Source organism: Hemibagrus wyckioides, linkage group LG05 (assembly GCF_019097595.1).
Source record: "Hemibagrus wyckioides isolate EC202008001 linkage group LG05, SWU_Hwy_1.0, whole genome shotgun sequence".
Taxonomy (NCBI): domain Eukaryota; kingdom Metazoa; phylum Chordata; class Actinopteri; order Siluriformes; family Bagridae; genus Hemibagrus; species Hemibagrus wyckioides.
The window spans coordinates 28,806,759-28,821,758 of NC_080714.1; the positions used below are offsets into that span (position 1 = coordinate 28,806,759).

Here is a 15,000-nt window from a genome sequence, read left to right on the forward strand (position 1 = left end):
CATATGTACACACACACACATACACACACACACATACACACACTTACATCTTATACATACTTATGACTTACAGTCATATGTACACACACACACACATACACACACACACATACACACACTTACATCTTATACATACTTATGACTTACAGTCATATGTACACACACACACATACACACACACACACATACACACACTTACATCTTATACATACTTATGACTTACAGTCATATGTACACACACACACATACACACACACACATACACACACTTACATCTTATACATACTTATGACTTACAGTCATATGTACACACACACACATACTACAATTTACATTTCCTGCTTCAGTTCCATGTTGATTTGTGTGAACGTTGATATGGTGAAGATTTCTGTAAGGAAACTTTTATTGGTAGTATATGACGTGTGGAAGGATTCTCCTGTGTGTGTGTGTATGATGTGTGGAAGTCTGCAGTGTCATTGTGTCTTTGTGTGTGTGTGACATGTGGAAGGGGTCTCCTGTGTGTGTGTGTGAGACATGTGGAAGGAGTCTCCAGTGTGTGTGAGACATGTGGAAGGAGTCTCCAGTGTGTGTGTGACATGTGGAAGGAGTCTCCAGTGTGTGTGTGAGACATGTGGAAGGAGTCTCCAGTGTGTGTGTGTGTGAGAGAGACGTGTGGAAGAGGTCTCCAGTGTGTGTGTGTGTGAGAGACGTGTGGAAGAGGTCTCCAGTGTGTGTGTGTGAGAGACGTGTGGAAGGAGTCTCCAGTGTGTGTGTGTGAGAGACGTGTGGAAGAGGTCTCCAGCGTGTGTGTGAGAGACGTGTGGAAGGAGTCTCCAGCGTGTGTGTGTGAGAGACGTGTGGAAGAGGTCTCCAGTGTGTGTGTGTGTGAGAGACGTGTGGAAGGAGTCTCCAGTGTGTGTGTGTGTGAGAGACGTGTGGAAGAGGTCTCCAGTGTGTGTGTGTGAGAGACGTGTGGAAGGAGTCTCCAGTGTGTGTGCGTGAGAGACGTGTGGAAGAGGTCTCCAGCGTGTGTGTGAGAGACGTGTGGAAGGAGTCTCCAGCGTGTGTGTGTGTGAGAGACGTGTGGAAGAGGTCTCCAGTGTGTGTGTGTGTGTGTGTGTGTGTGTGTGAGACATGTGGAAGGAGTCTCCAGTGTGTGTGTGAGACATGTGGAAGGAGTCTCCAGTGTGTGTGTGAGACATGTGGAAGGAGTCTCCAGTGTGTGTGTGTGTGAGAGAGACGTGTGGAAGAGGTCTCCAGTGTGTGTGTGTGTGTGAGACGTGTGGAAGAGGTCTCCAGTGTGTGTGTGTGTGTGAGACGTGTGGAAGAGGTCTCCAGTGTGTGTGTGTGTGTGAGAGACGTGTGGAAGAGGTCTCCAGTGTGTGTGTGAGACATGTGGAAGAGGTCTCCAGTGTGTGTGTGTGAGAGACGTGTGGAAGGAGTCTCCAGTGTGTGTGTGTGTGAGAGAGACGTGTGGAAGAGGTCTCCAGTGTGTGTGTGTGTGAGAGACGTGTGGAAGAGGTCTCCAGTGTGTGTGTGTGAGAGACGTGTGGAAGGAGTCTCCAGTGTGTGTGCGTGAGAGACGTGTGGAAGAGGTCTCCAGCGTGTGTGTGAGAGACGTGTGGAAGGAGTCTCCAGCGTGTGTGTGTGAGAGAGACGTGTGGAAGAGGTCTCCAGTGTGTGTGTGTGTGAGAGACATGTGGAAGAGGTCTCCAGTGTGTGTGTGTGTGAGAGACGTGTGGAAGAGGTCTCCAGTGTGTGTGTGTGTGAGAGACGTGTGGAAGGAGTCTCCAGCGTGTGTGTGTGAGAGACGTGTGGAAGAGGTCTCCAGTGTGTGTGTGTGTGTGTGAGAGAGACGTGTGGAAGAGGTCTCCAGTGTGTGTGTGTGTGTGTGTGTGAGACATGTGGAAGGAGTCTCCAGTGTGTGTGTGAGACATGTGGAAGGAGTCTCCAGTGTGTGTGTGTGTGAGAGAGACGTGTGGAAGAGGTCTCCAGTGTGTGTGTGTGTGAGAGACGTGTGGAAGAGGTCTCCAGTGTGTGTGTGTGTGAGAGACGTGTGGAAGAGGTCTCCAGTGTGTGTGTGAGACATGTGGAAGGAGTCTCCAGTGTGTGTGTGTGTGTGAGAGAGACGTGTGCAAGAGCTCTCCAGTGTGTGTGTGTGTGAGAGACGTGTGGAAGAGGTCTCCAGTGTGTGTGTGAGAGAGACGTGTGGAAGAGGTCTCCAGTGTGTGTGTGTGTGAGAGACGTGTGGAAGAGGTCTCCAGTGTGTGTGTGAGAGACGTGTGGAAGAGGTCTCCAGTGTGTGTGTGTGTGAGAGACGTGTGGAAGAGGTCTCCAGTGTGTGTGTGAGAGACGTGTGGAAGAGGTCCCCAGTGTGTGTGTGAGAGACGTGTGGAAGAGGTCTCCAGTGTGTGTGTGAGAGACATGTGGAAGAGGTCTCCAGTGTGTGTGTGTGAGAGACGTGTGGAAGAGGTCTCCAGTGTGTGTGTGAGAGACGTGTGGAAGAGGTCCCCAGTGTGTGTGTGTGAGAGACTTGTGGAAGGAGTCTCCAGTGTGTGTGTGTGTGAGAGACGTGTGGAAGAGGTCTCCAGTGTGTGTGTGAGACGTGTGGAAGAGGTCTCCAGTGTGTGTGTGTGTGTGAGAGACGTGTGGAAGAGGTCCCCAGTGTGTGTGTGAGAGACGTGTGGAAGAGGTCTCCAGTGTGTGTGTGTGTGAGAGACGTGTGGAAGAGGTCTCCAGTGTGTGTGTGAGAGACGTGTGGAAGAGGTCCCCAGTGTGTGTGTGAGAGACGTGTGGAAGAGGTCTCCAGTGTGTGTGTGTGTGAGAGACGTGTGGAAGAGGTCTCCAGTGTGTGTGTGTGTGAGAGACGTGTGGAAGAGGTCTCCAGTGTGTGTGTGTGTGAGAGACGTGTGGAAGAGGTCTCCAGTGTGTGTGTGTGTGAGAGACGTGTGGAAGAGGTCTCCAGTGTGTGTGTGTGTGAGAGACGTGTGGAAGAGGTCTCCAGTGTGTGTGTGAGAGACGTGTGGAAGAGGTCTCCAGTGTGTGTGTGTGAGAGACGTGTGGAAGAGGTCTCCAGTGTGTGTGTGAGAGACGTGTGGAAGAGGTCCCCAGTGTGTGTGTGTGAGAGACGTGTGGAAGGAGTCTCCAGTGTGTGTGTGTGTGAGAGACGTGTGGAAGAGGTCTCCAGTGTGTGTGTGAGACGTGTGGAAGAGGTCTCCAGTGTGTGTGTGTGTGTGAGAGACGTGTGGAAGAGGTCTCCAGTGTGTGTGTGTGTGAGAGACGTGTGGAAGAGGTCTCCAGTGTGTGTGTGTGTGTGAGAGACGTGTGGAAGGAGTCTCCAGTGTGTGTGTGTGTGTGAGAGACGTGTGGAAGGAGTCTCCAGTGTGTGTGTGTGTGTGTGAGAGACGTGTGGAAGGAGTCTCCAGTGTGTGTGTGTGTGTGAGAGACGTGTGGAAGGAGTCTCCAGTGTGTGTGTGTGTGTGAGAGACGTGTGGAAGGAGTCTCCAGTGTGTGTGTGTGTGTGAGAGACGTGTGGAAGAGGTCTCCAGTGTGTGTGTGTGTGAGAGACGTGTGGAAGAGGTCTCCAGTGTGTGTGTGTGTGAGAGACGTGTGGAAGAGGTCTCCAGTGTGTGTGTGTGAGAGACGTGTGGAAGGAGTCTCCAGCGTGTGTGTGTGAGAGACGTGTGGAAGAGGTCTCCAGTGTGTGTGTGTGTGTGAGAGACGTGTGGAAGGAGTCTCCAGTGTGTGTGTGTGTGTGAGAGACGTGTGGAAGAGGTCTCCAGTGTGTGTGTGTGTGTGTGAGAGACGTGTGGAAGGAGTCTCCAGTGTGTGTGTGTGTGTGAGAGACGTGTGGAAGGAGTCTCCAGTGTGCATCAGTGAGAGAAAGCGTGAAGTTTAGTGTACTGAAGCCGGAGTGTGTCACTGATCTGACTCTAGTGCAGAGTTCCATCTTTAACTCAGTAAATTCTTTGAGGTTGTGGTCAGCATTTGACCGATAGAGTTCTGTCCAGCAGCTGCAGTGATGTCATAATAACGAATGGAGTTCAGTGTTAATTAGCCTAATTAAAGAATTCATCAGGTGCTACCGGGGAATTTATTAATGACCTACTGTGCACTGCTGTGATTAACGCCACAGGATAGATATTCATTACAGCCACACACACACACACACACACACACACACACTCTTGTATTGTTATTCCCAGAGCACACAGCTTTGATGTTTCTGTGTACGAACTGATAAATTAATAATGATGATGTCAGAATAGTTGATCTCTCCTCAGTGTTATTGAGTGTGTGTGTGTGTGTGTGTGTGTGTGTAGGGAGGAGGATAAGAACATATTTGACTACTGTAGAGAGAACAACATTGAGCAGGTTCGCTCGGCCCTCAGCACACACAACGTCGACGTCAACACCAAGGACGAGGAGGTACGAGGGCTGTGTCCCAAATCACTCCCTACTTTCTTTGCCCTTGCTCACTGCACTCTGTTCATTCCCTGTCCCCTTACTCCTTCTACTTTACTTTTTGTCTCTCATTCATTTGCAGTATTTAATTCGTTCTCTCTCTCTCTCTCTCTCTCTCTCTCTCTCTCTCTCTCTGTAGTGCAGTAGTGTAGTAGACTGACCTGCAGGGGGAGCTAGTGTTGTTTCAGCTGCTTTAATTAGGGAGAAGTGTTTAGTGCAGCTTTAATGATGTAAGGACTATCTGAATCATTACGCACACACACACACACACACTTTCATCTTATACATACTTTCAGATAGTCATACACACACACACTCAAACACACACTCCTCTGATCTGCATTATTCCAGCTGTTATTTTATGTAACACTGATAAAATATTATGTTATATATAAGTTTACACCTGTATTCATCTGCTACCACACTGACTAGTACAACTACTATTGACTAGTATTACTACCAATTTTACTATTACTATCTTAACTATTACTACTACTGTAGTTAGTGCTATTGTCAGTTTACTACTAGTTTACTGACTATAGCTACTAGTATTACTACCTAGTATTATTACCGCTGCTACACCCTCTATCGCTGTCATTATTACCATCACTCCTACTAGTTCTAGGATTAATATTAACGGTTATATCAGATCAGATCTCCAGACAGTGGAAGTGAATAATAAACCAGTTAAAGTTCATGCAGTATGTAGGTCCAGTTTTCAGTAGCCGTTGCTCTGGTATGAGGGCAAATAAACTCTCTGTGTGACCTTTAACCCCTGACCTGTGTGTGGGGGGGGTCTGTGTATGTCTCTGCAGAGGCCAAACACATTAACTTTAATGTCTGAGGGGGAGAAGAGAGGAAGTTAAACACAGAAGAGAGGAAGTTCAACACAGTCAATAGCAGAGTGGGTTTCTGGGGTGTTTAACTGTTCAGGGGGTATGTGTAGTGTCATTAGGGGGCATTTTTTGGGGTGGGGGGTGTGTTGTGGAGTATTTGAGGATGGTGTTTAAGAGGACCATCATTTGTTATGCAGGGCGGTATTGGGGGTAGAGGGCACTTCGTATAATTGGGGGCTATTTCTGTAGTATTGGGGTATTTATGGGACTTTGGGGGGTTTTTGGACATTTGTCTATGGAGAGTTGGAGGGTATTGGGATTTGTGGATGGTGGAGTGGGAACATTGGGGGTATTTGGCGGTATTTATGGTGTATCAGGGTACATACAGGAGTTTAAAGATGTTCAGTTGTTGGGGGTTATTTGGGGTAGGGGGTAGTGGAGGGGAATTCTTTGATGTTTTTTGAAGGATATTTGAGTATTCTGGTGTAATTATGTATTTTGGGGGTATTTGGAAGGTTTTAGGAACCTTGCTTTTGAATAATGATGGTATTCTGGGGTATTTGGGCAATCAGGTGATGTGTGTGGGGGCATTCGGGGGTATTCTAAGGATAATGTTGAGTATTTGAGGATGGTATAAAAGAGTTATAATGGAGGGGTATTATTTACCTAGGGGAATGGGGCAGTATTGGCTGTAGTATAGGTGGTATATGGGGCTGTCAAGAAGGTATTTGTGGTCAGTCTGGGAGCAGTGGAGAGGGAATGTTGGAAGATATTTGGCTATTGAAGGGAAATTATGTTTTTTGGGGGGAAGAAGGGGTGTTTGATAGAAGCTAGGGGTATTTAAGTGGTTTATAAGGTTATAAATGGGGTATTACTGAGGGGTATTGTACAGAATTGTGAGCACTGGAGGGGGGCAGGAGGTTTCATGGGGTATTGACCACACATTTGGAGGATTTTTATGGGAGACTCAGGTGTTCAGGTGTATGAACCTGTTCTGAAGAAGCACAACAAGATGACCTCATCAGAAGAGCTGCAGCCAATCACAGGCTGTCCTGGAGACTCATTAATCTATCAGCGATCACAGCGCTCCACATGATCAATGCTACGCTAATCAATGTTATAAAGCACTTAGTGCTGCTTTCTCCTGCGCTTCCTGCGCTTCCTGCGCCTCGCTTTCCAGAGGCAGAATTCCGTCCCGTGGATTCACTGGATATTCTAAATACAAAGCTAAGCTTTCATCAAGCTTTCATCAGCAGGAATGCTAGCTGCCATGTTACAGTTCAGTGTAATCTCATACCGGCTGTGTCCTAAATGCCTTCCTGATCCCTATGTGCCCTACACTGAGGTATCATACAGCACACTAAACGCGCCGGAATTCAGATCTCGGAATGTTAGGCTGTGGATACTGGAACGCTGGACAACAGGATGGTGATCTCTACACAGCTTAGTCAGACTCCATCCCATAAACACAGTGTGGTTTGGGACACGCCCTCAGTGGAATAATAATGGTGTTTATGTGCCCTATTTAGTGAACAGTGTGTGTGATCTGGGACACACCCCTAGTGAACTGTTTATATAACCAGTCTCTGTGTCTCTGTACTGTTTTTTTTTCCCCCCTAATATTTTTTTGTTAAAATAGTGCACTATGTAGTGAGCAGGGTGCGGTGTTAGAGTGATGTTATGTTTAATCTTTGGAGACTGGAGGAGGAGGGATGTTGGTCTGTGTGTGTGCTGAAAAGTTGATGAACAATCAGAGGGAACGGTGTGCGTAAGAAGTCCTCGTGGCGCGCACCCTGCTCCCTCATAAATATCCATTTTAGTGTGGGGTCGTGGTGATCGATGCCGTTTAAACGCAGGAATTCGCCGTAAGGAGTTTGCTTTATCTAATTGGCCGTCTCTAAAAAATGAAGTGGGCAGCAGACGTGAGGTGATGGGGGAATTTTTTCTCCTCTAGAGCTCTATCCATCCATCATGGCCGCCGCGCTAAACACTAACCGCCCATTTGTTTCTGGAGCACAAATACCCATAATGCTCCTCTGTCTTTCTCTGGGAGCGGGACTGGACCTGCCATCACCTCGGGAGGCGGCGTGCACGAGGCGAGGCGAGGCTCTGAGTTATAAACTGCTGCACATCATTTATTTATTTTCATTTCTGTGGTGAAGTTTAACTTCATGAGGATTAAAGAGATTGGGGGAGGGGCTTTAATCTCTCTCTCTCTCACACGCACAGAGCATTCAGCTACACGAATGTTAGAGATAAATGTACATAAAGAGATGTATGTTTAAGCATTTTCAGGATCCACTTACCTGCTTTAATCCCCTCCCCTTTTATTATTAGCTTTCTGAAGACCCTCCCTCTTTTTCACACCCATTTACCTATCATAAGTCTTTCCTCTTTTTCACTCCACTAACCTGTCAAGCTCCTCCCACTTTTCCACTCCACTCACCTGTCATAAGCCCCTGCCCCTTTCCCACTCTACTCACCTGTCAATAAGCCCCTCCCCCTTTTCATCCCACTCACCTGGTTTAAGCTCCTCTCACTTTTAAGGCTCTCTCTTTACCTGTTACAGGGTCGAGCTCTGCTGCACTGGGCGTGTGACAGAGGACACAAAGAGCTCGTGACGTTCTTACTGAACAACAACGCCAACATCAACAGCCAGGTACACACACACACACACACACACACACACTTTGTTGCACATGTTACAAGTCCCATTTGGAAGTCGGTTGTGTTTTAAGGATTTGAGACAGCGCCATCTCATAATTCGGTTCGTTGCCATGCTTACAGGCCAGTAGGCAGACAGAAGCAGGTTCCCAGTGTAGGACCCAGATCCCATGTTTACTTCCTGTTCCTGAATCAGTACCTTTCTGCAGGCAGTTGTGGGCAGAGCTTGATGCCCTTCATCCCTTCTGTTTTTGCACTATGAATAGTAAAGAATCTCTAATTTTTCACTCCTCCTGTGATTCAGAGAGATTTTATAAACAATGTTCTTATATAAACAATATTTTTAGACTCAGTTGTGTTTTGGGCCACGTGAGTAAGGTGTGGAGTCGCGCTAAAAGAGTGCTGAATGAGACGCAGCCCAGGTTTATCACAGCTACAGGTGAGATTTAAATAACGTATCATAATGATATGAACACACACACACACACACAGAGCTGGGAGGTTTTTAGCGGGATGAGCCGCGTTAATCCTCCTGAACCTGATCCTCGATGAGACGGATCAATCAGAAGTAATCAGACAAATTGTTTTTTTTTTGTTTTTTTTGTTTTTTATCCATATCATCAGAACATTTACAAATGACTTTTTTTTTTTAAATATTGCAGCTTCAGATTAACACATCAGGAGGATTTGATATTAAACCCTCTTTCATCTCGGTGCTCAGGTGCCGGCTTCAGCTCCTAAAATCCTGCCGCGATATTTTGACTCAAAATGTGAGAAATTCTTTCCCCTTTCTTTCCCGCCCGACTGCACAGACGCCAGAAATCCAAACATTCTTCTATTTCACATCTTTTTATTATTTAAAACAAACATATCAGTTACTGATCATATGATCAGATTAATCATTTGAGTGAACTATAGGTTTGTTTAAAAACCTGAGATCAGATCCGTTGTAGCTTCAGAGGAGGAGATCAGACGCGAGAAATAAAAAAAATCTGATCTTAACCTGATCGATATCACACATTTAACCTTGAGAGAGTCCTCAGGATTAAATTAGCATAAATTAGCATACTGAATGTTTTGTGTATAAATTAAATCTAGAAAACGTAGTAGATTCTTAAAAGAAATCTCTCTAACATCCATCCATTGTCTATACCCGCTTTATTCCTAATTAGGGTCATAGGGCTCTGCTGGAGTCTATCCCAGCACACATTGGGCAAAAGGCAGGGGTACATCCTGGACAGGTCCATCACACACACAGACAGACAGCCACACACACTCTCACTCACTCCTATGGGCAATTTAGAATCGCCAATCAACTGTGGGAGGAAACCGGAGTACCGGGAGTAAACCCACACAGGCACGGGGAGAACATGCAAACTCCACACAGAAGGGTCCCTGCCTGTTTCAACCCGGGATTCCAACCCAGGACCTTCTAACTGTGAGGCAACAGTGCTGACCACTAAGCAAACATCTCTCTGAGAATTCCGTCCTCGTTATTCTGTCTGATTGACATGTTTGTGGGTTTCCTGAGATGATCGTCATATCACAATTTCTTTTCTGCTTAATAAGTTCTAAACATGATGTTTACATCTGGTGTGTGCATGTGATACGACAAAAACATTGAATAGGGATACTCTACAGTTCACTGTACGCATCATCGTCTTCATGCTAGCTCGTGACGTCTCACGTTAGCACGATGTTGCGTCAAGAACATTAAGAAATTTCGGTAAAATATAGATGAGGAAAACTTTACAACTTTACAGAACTTTAACACAATCATCTGAGTTGGTAAAAGATGTAAAAAAAAACCCTGATACTGCAATTTAAAAAATAACAAAACATGTCGCAGGTAAAAACGGTGTGAACTGTGTAGCATGATGTCGTTTAGCACAACATGGATATTAAATCATCATAATCACCCAAAATAAACACTCAGCATCTAACAGTGGGAATACTCTATACAGACAAATACCATTAATTTTAAAGAAGCGATATTGAAATACCGCGAGGTTAGAGGATGTTAGCGTGGTTAGGGTTGCTCATGAGAGCTAACGTTCCAGACTGAGGTTCCAGGTGAGCGATTTCCGACTCTCGAGTTCCTCTTTATGTCTGTTTTGTTTTTCCGTGAACTCCGAGATGAGGTCCGCGCTGTTTATCTGCACGGATTTTATATCACCATTAAATAAAAGCCATTATTTTAATTTGTTTATTGGAAGTCGGAAGGCAGGCGGTGCCATTATCATTTAAATAATTTGAGAATTAATCAGCTGATGGGAGTGGACAGCGTGTTGGTCAGTAATCCTGGATCAGGAAACCGCGCTAGGAAGCGGCTGCGTCCCGAATCGCTTTATAGAGTCTTCTTGTTTTTTTTTTCTCCCACCTGTCTGAGGTTTAATCGCCACGTCATACACAATTTTTCTAACAGAAGCGGCTTCAAATGGCAGGGTGATGTTATATATTAATCTACTCCTTTTAATAAGTTATTGTTTCCATAACAACAGCGAGTTGAAAATAAAGCAGTGAGGGAAAGGACATTTCTATCTTCTAAAACGTGCTTCTAAAAAGTGAGAACAAGAACTATCTTGTCTCATGGACTTTAATAATAACCTTAACACACACACACACACACAGCTGAATGTCTTGTTAACAACATAACAAGTGTTTAATATCGTACGAGTGATTATCTCACACGATCTTAATTTGAGATGTATATTAGTTCACACACACCACCAGATTAAAGACGTGTGTGTGTGTGTGTGTGTGTGTGGGTTGGGGGGGGTTAGCGTAATGAGAAATTTTGAAGCTGCTCAGCTGCACAGTGTTTTTAGCACATGATGGATGACACCATGTAAAACGCAGCATACAGACGGGATATTACACACACACCACACACACACACACACACACACACACACACACAGAGTCAGAGGCTCCACGCAGCTGTTTGAGATTCAGTGGTGAGATACGACGGTACTTCCAGGTCCCTTGTGTTCCTGCTGTGTAACAAATCACCCTGATCTCAGCATCATAACAGATCTCACACTCAATCTGTCACACACACACACACACACACACACACACTTATATACAAATGGTTTTACTCATTTTTATGGAATAAGTAGAATTTATTTATTAAAACATTTAAGTCAGCAAATATTGAATATGTATTTATAGGAATATGAAATATGAACATAAAGAAAAAGTAATGATCATATTTTTACAGACGGCTGTGGAATGATCAGGATCTGATCTCGCGATATCAAGATGAGATGCCTCTCACGTCTTATCAGTTTTTTTTTTTTTAATAAATTGAATGTTTACTACAATTTCTTTCAGATATCCCCATATTACACTCTGACTCTGTATTTACACCCACATATACGACTTTACACCCACATATACGACTTTACACCCACATATACGACTTTACACCCACATATACGACTTTACACCCACATATACGACTTTACACCCACATATACGACTTTACACCCTGACTTACAATTTTACAATGCGCAGACTTTACAACTTTTTATCCTGACCTGCAGAATTATACCCTGACTTGTAACTTTACACCCAAAAGACTACATCCAGACGTACAACTTTACGTTCAGACCTGTGACTAGACATAGACGTATGAGTTTACACCCTTACTTAGGACTTTACATCCATTCTTATGACTAGATTTGTGACTTTACACCCATTACACACGACTTTGTGCCCAGATTTACAACAACTCATACTTTACACACCGACAAATGATTTTACATAAAATTAGGACTTTACACTCAGACATCAGACTTTACACATTGATTTTTAACTTTACATCCCAAGTTATGATAACATTGTAAACGATTTTCTATATAAATAACCACACTAATAGGAGGCTAATGCTAATCTATTGAGTAGTAGGCTAATGTTGGTCAAATTTCTAGAACATTAATGTTTATTGAATCGTGAGCAGAAACCCATTAGCTGACACCAAAATCACCTTTTTGCTTTCCACAGGTTTACTGTTGTTCTGCCTTTATTAGAAATTTGACCCAAACTGGACATAAAAAGTCCAAAAAAAAAAGAAGCAAAACATGCGACAAGGGCTCTTTAGTGAGCATCGGTAGCTTAGGAATTTTTTCTTGCTGCTGCGTCTCTCATTTGTCCCTGCCAGCCACAATATGGACACTCAACAGCTTTATTCCTGCTGCTCAAAGCGTCCACATAAATACTGCAGAACATTAAAGCTGTCCACAGAGAGAGAGAGAGAGAGAGAGAGAGAGAGAGAGAGAGAGAGAGAGAATGAATTAAAGTATTTCCCAGCAGAGGCTGGAATTGCCCTGCTGCTGCTGCTTTATTGGACTTTCCCCACATGAGCTCTTTAGCTTCACTGCAGCATTGATTTTCATATTAGTGTGGTTTATGCATTTATTTATTTTTTGTAGTTGTTTTTAAACTGTGCAGATGATCCCACGCTTGCCCATGTTAATTCCCTGCCACTCCTGGCCCAAAGCGGAATCACTTAATGGAGCCTAAGATGTCCCGGGGGAGGGAGGGAGGGATGGAGGGAGGGAGCGAGGGAGGACTGAATATGGTTAGCGTTTTGTTTACAGAGACGCTCTCTAAATGCTGAATAGGCAGACTGAGAAAAGGCTCGGGTAAATCAATGGCGAGAAACCATCAGCGCTTAAAAAAATAGAAAAATCAAAGATGGAGGACGGAATGAATGCTGATCCATGTTCCTGCTGGGAAGGAACTGGGCTGCATCCATGTTCAGGCTCAGCAGTGCACTTCGGTGGGATTTTCTGGCTTGGATGATGGACTACGTGGTCAGAAGTATGTGCAAAAAGTATGTGAGACCATCACACCCATATAAGGGTCTTGTTGATCACCTCATTCCAGATTCGGATTAGTCATCAATCAGCTACAAGAGCATTAGTGAGATCAGACTCTGATGTCGGGATGTTGAAGGAGACTCCAGTTCCAGTTCATCCCAATGGGGTTGAGTCAGAGTCAGGGCTCTGTGCAGGACACTCCAGATCTTCATCTTTCTCCAATCTTCACCTCCTCACCCTGTCTTCATGGAGCTCAGGGGCTTTGTGGTCATGTTGGAACAGGGTTTGGGAATCTTAAGTCCAGTGAAGGGAAACTGTAATGATACAGAGCACAGAGACGTTCTGTACAGCCTTTAGATTCAGATTTTGTGGTAACATTTTGGAGAAGAACTTCATATGAGTTTGATGGTCAGGGGAGCACATAAAAGAATACAGAGATTTCAATAAGCCTTGCACTCTCGTGTGGTGCATCCTCCATGGTGTGACTGTCGGGAGGATCGGTGAAGGCTAACGTGGCTGCTGCAGACTCGGAGAACACAGTAGCTTGCTGTAGTGTTCTGCATGCATGATCACTTCAATCCTTCACACCCAGAATGCCTGAGCAGTCGCACTCTTCTGGAATTTGGATGTTTGCTGGGATTTGAACTCACAGTCCTGGGACAGTGTGGTGAACATCGTTCTGTTCTGCTGTAGCTTGCTAGAGAAGATCACTTGAGTTCCCACAGGGCCTTGGACTTCCAGGTCCAGGTCAAGAGATCTTAACCTTAACCTTCCACCCCATATCTTAGGCTTTCTGCACCAAGTGGTTTAACCCCATAGTTTAACCTGGCCTTACTGCTCTGAGTAGATACCTCAACCAAACCAAAAGTCTGGTTATGATGTGGTGGAGGTATCTTCTAACAAACTCAACCCCATCTTTCCAAACCTACACCTCAACCAACTTTACCTTACTTTTGATGCAACCAAATTACTACCTCACTACCTCCCATGGAGGCACTCTCACCAGACCCCTTAGTCAAACTCAACTACCCTAAACAGACATCTGTACCAGTTCCCCCAGATTTATACCCCTGAGGTTCCTGAGTTGGAGGCTTTAATGAAGAGGAACCAAATTCAGCCTGAATATTGAAATATTTTAAACACATGACACCTCTTGAGGTGATGGAGGTAGTGACAGGAAGGAGGATTATGGGTAATTAGGCATCCTAAGTAGGCAGATTTTGATGCTGCAATATATATTGACAGTGTCCAACCACCTCAAGGACAGTTTAAGGGGTATAATGAGTTTGTATACACACACACACACACACACTGACTCTTGCAACACACACTGATCGACAAGGTGAACACGCACACAAAGGTGAAGCAGATGCAATTAGGACTGACCAGGTCTGCTGGTCCTTTTAACACACACACACACACAAATGTTTTTGTGTGTGTGTGTGTTTTCTGATGAATGGCACTTGCTGATTAGTGTGGATCTGCATAAGAACAGAGCAAACGCTCTATCGATCCCTCCATCCACTGCACTCATTCATCATAAATCATCATTACTTAGCCATTTCCCTCACTTCTCCAACTGTACTGTCAGAGAGAGTGGGGAAGAGAAAGAAAAAGAGGGGATAAGAGACAGATTACGAGTCTAAAGGATAAAAGAAGAAACACATTGAGAAAGACAGAGAGAAAAGGAGTATATGGAAATAAAAGATTGAGAGAGAGACGAAAAAGAGGAAGAGGAACAGAGATGAGAGAGACAAGAAAGAAATAGATGAGAAAGAGAGGCACAGAGAGAGAAAGAGGGACAGAGAGATAGATGAGTGAGAGAGAGAGACGAGAGACAGAGAGAGACAGTGTGAGATAAAGAGGGACAGAGAGAGACAGTGTGAGATAAAGAGGGACAGAGAGAGAGAGAGACACAAGAAAGAGAGAGAAACAAAGGCAGAAAGACCGTTGCATGAGACCTAGTTTTACTTTTTCCTTTCTGTCTGTTGATGTCTTTTCTCTTCTGCCTGTTGTGTGTGTGTGTGCGTGTGTGTGTGTGTGTGTGTGTGTGTCTACACCGCTCCTATAATCCAATTGAAGAATACTCAGGGGTTTTTGGCTCGAGATGTAGAGCGATAGAGCGAGAGTGGAATATTGATAGACTCCTTAGAGTGTACACGCACACACACACACAATGAACAATTACATATTTTCATATCATGCTAGTT

At 44.8% G+C, this 15,000-nt stretch overlaps 1 protein-coding gene across 1 annotated transcript in view; it reads left to right on the forward strand.

Annotated features, from left to right (window-relative positions):
* Nucleotides 1-15,000, forward strand: part of acbd6 (acyl-CoA binding domain containing 6) — a 34,121-nt gene that overhangs the window by 13,657 nt on the left and 5,464 nt on the right. Inside the window, exons 5-6 of the mRNA XM_058390714.1 lie at nucleotides 4,323-4,428; nucleotides 7,870-7,959. Of these exons, the coding sequence (XP_058246697.1) occupies nucleotides 4,323-4,428; nucleotides 7,870-7,959 (196 nt within the window). The remainder of the gene's footprint in view (nucleotides 1-4,322; nucleotides 4,429-7,869; nucleotides 7,960-15,000) is intronic.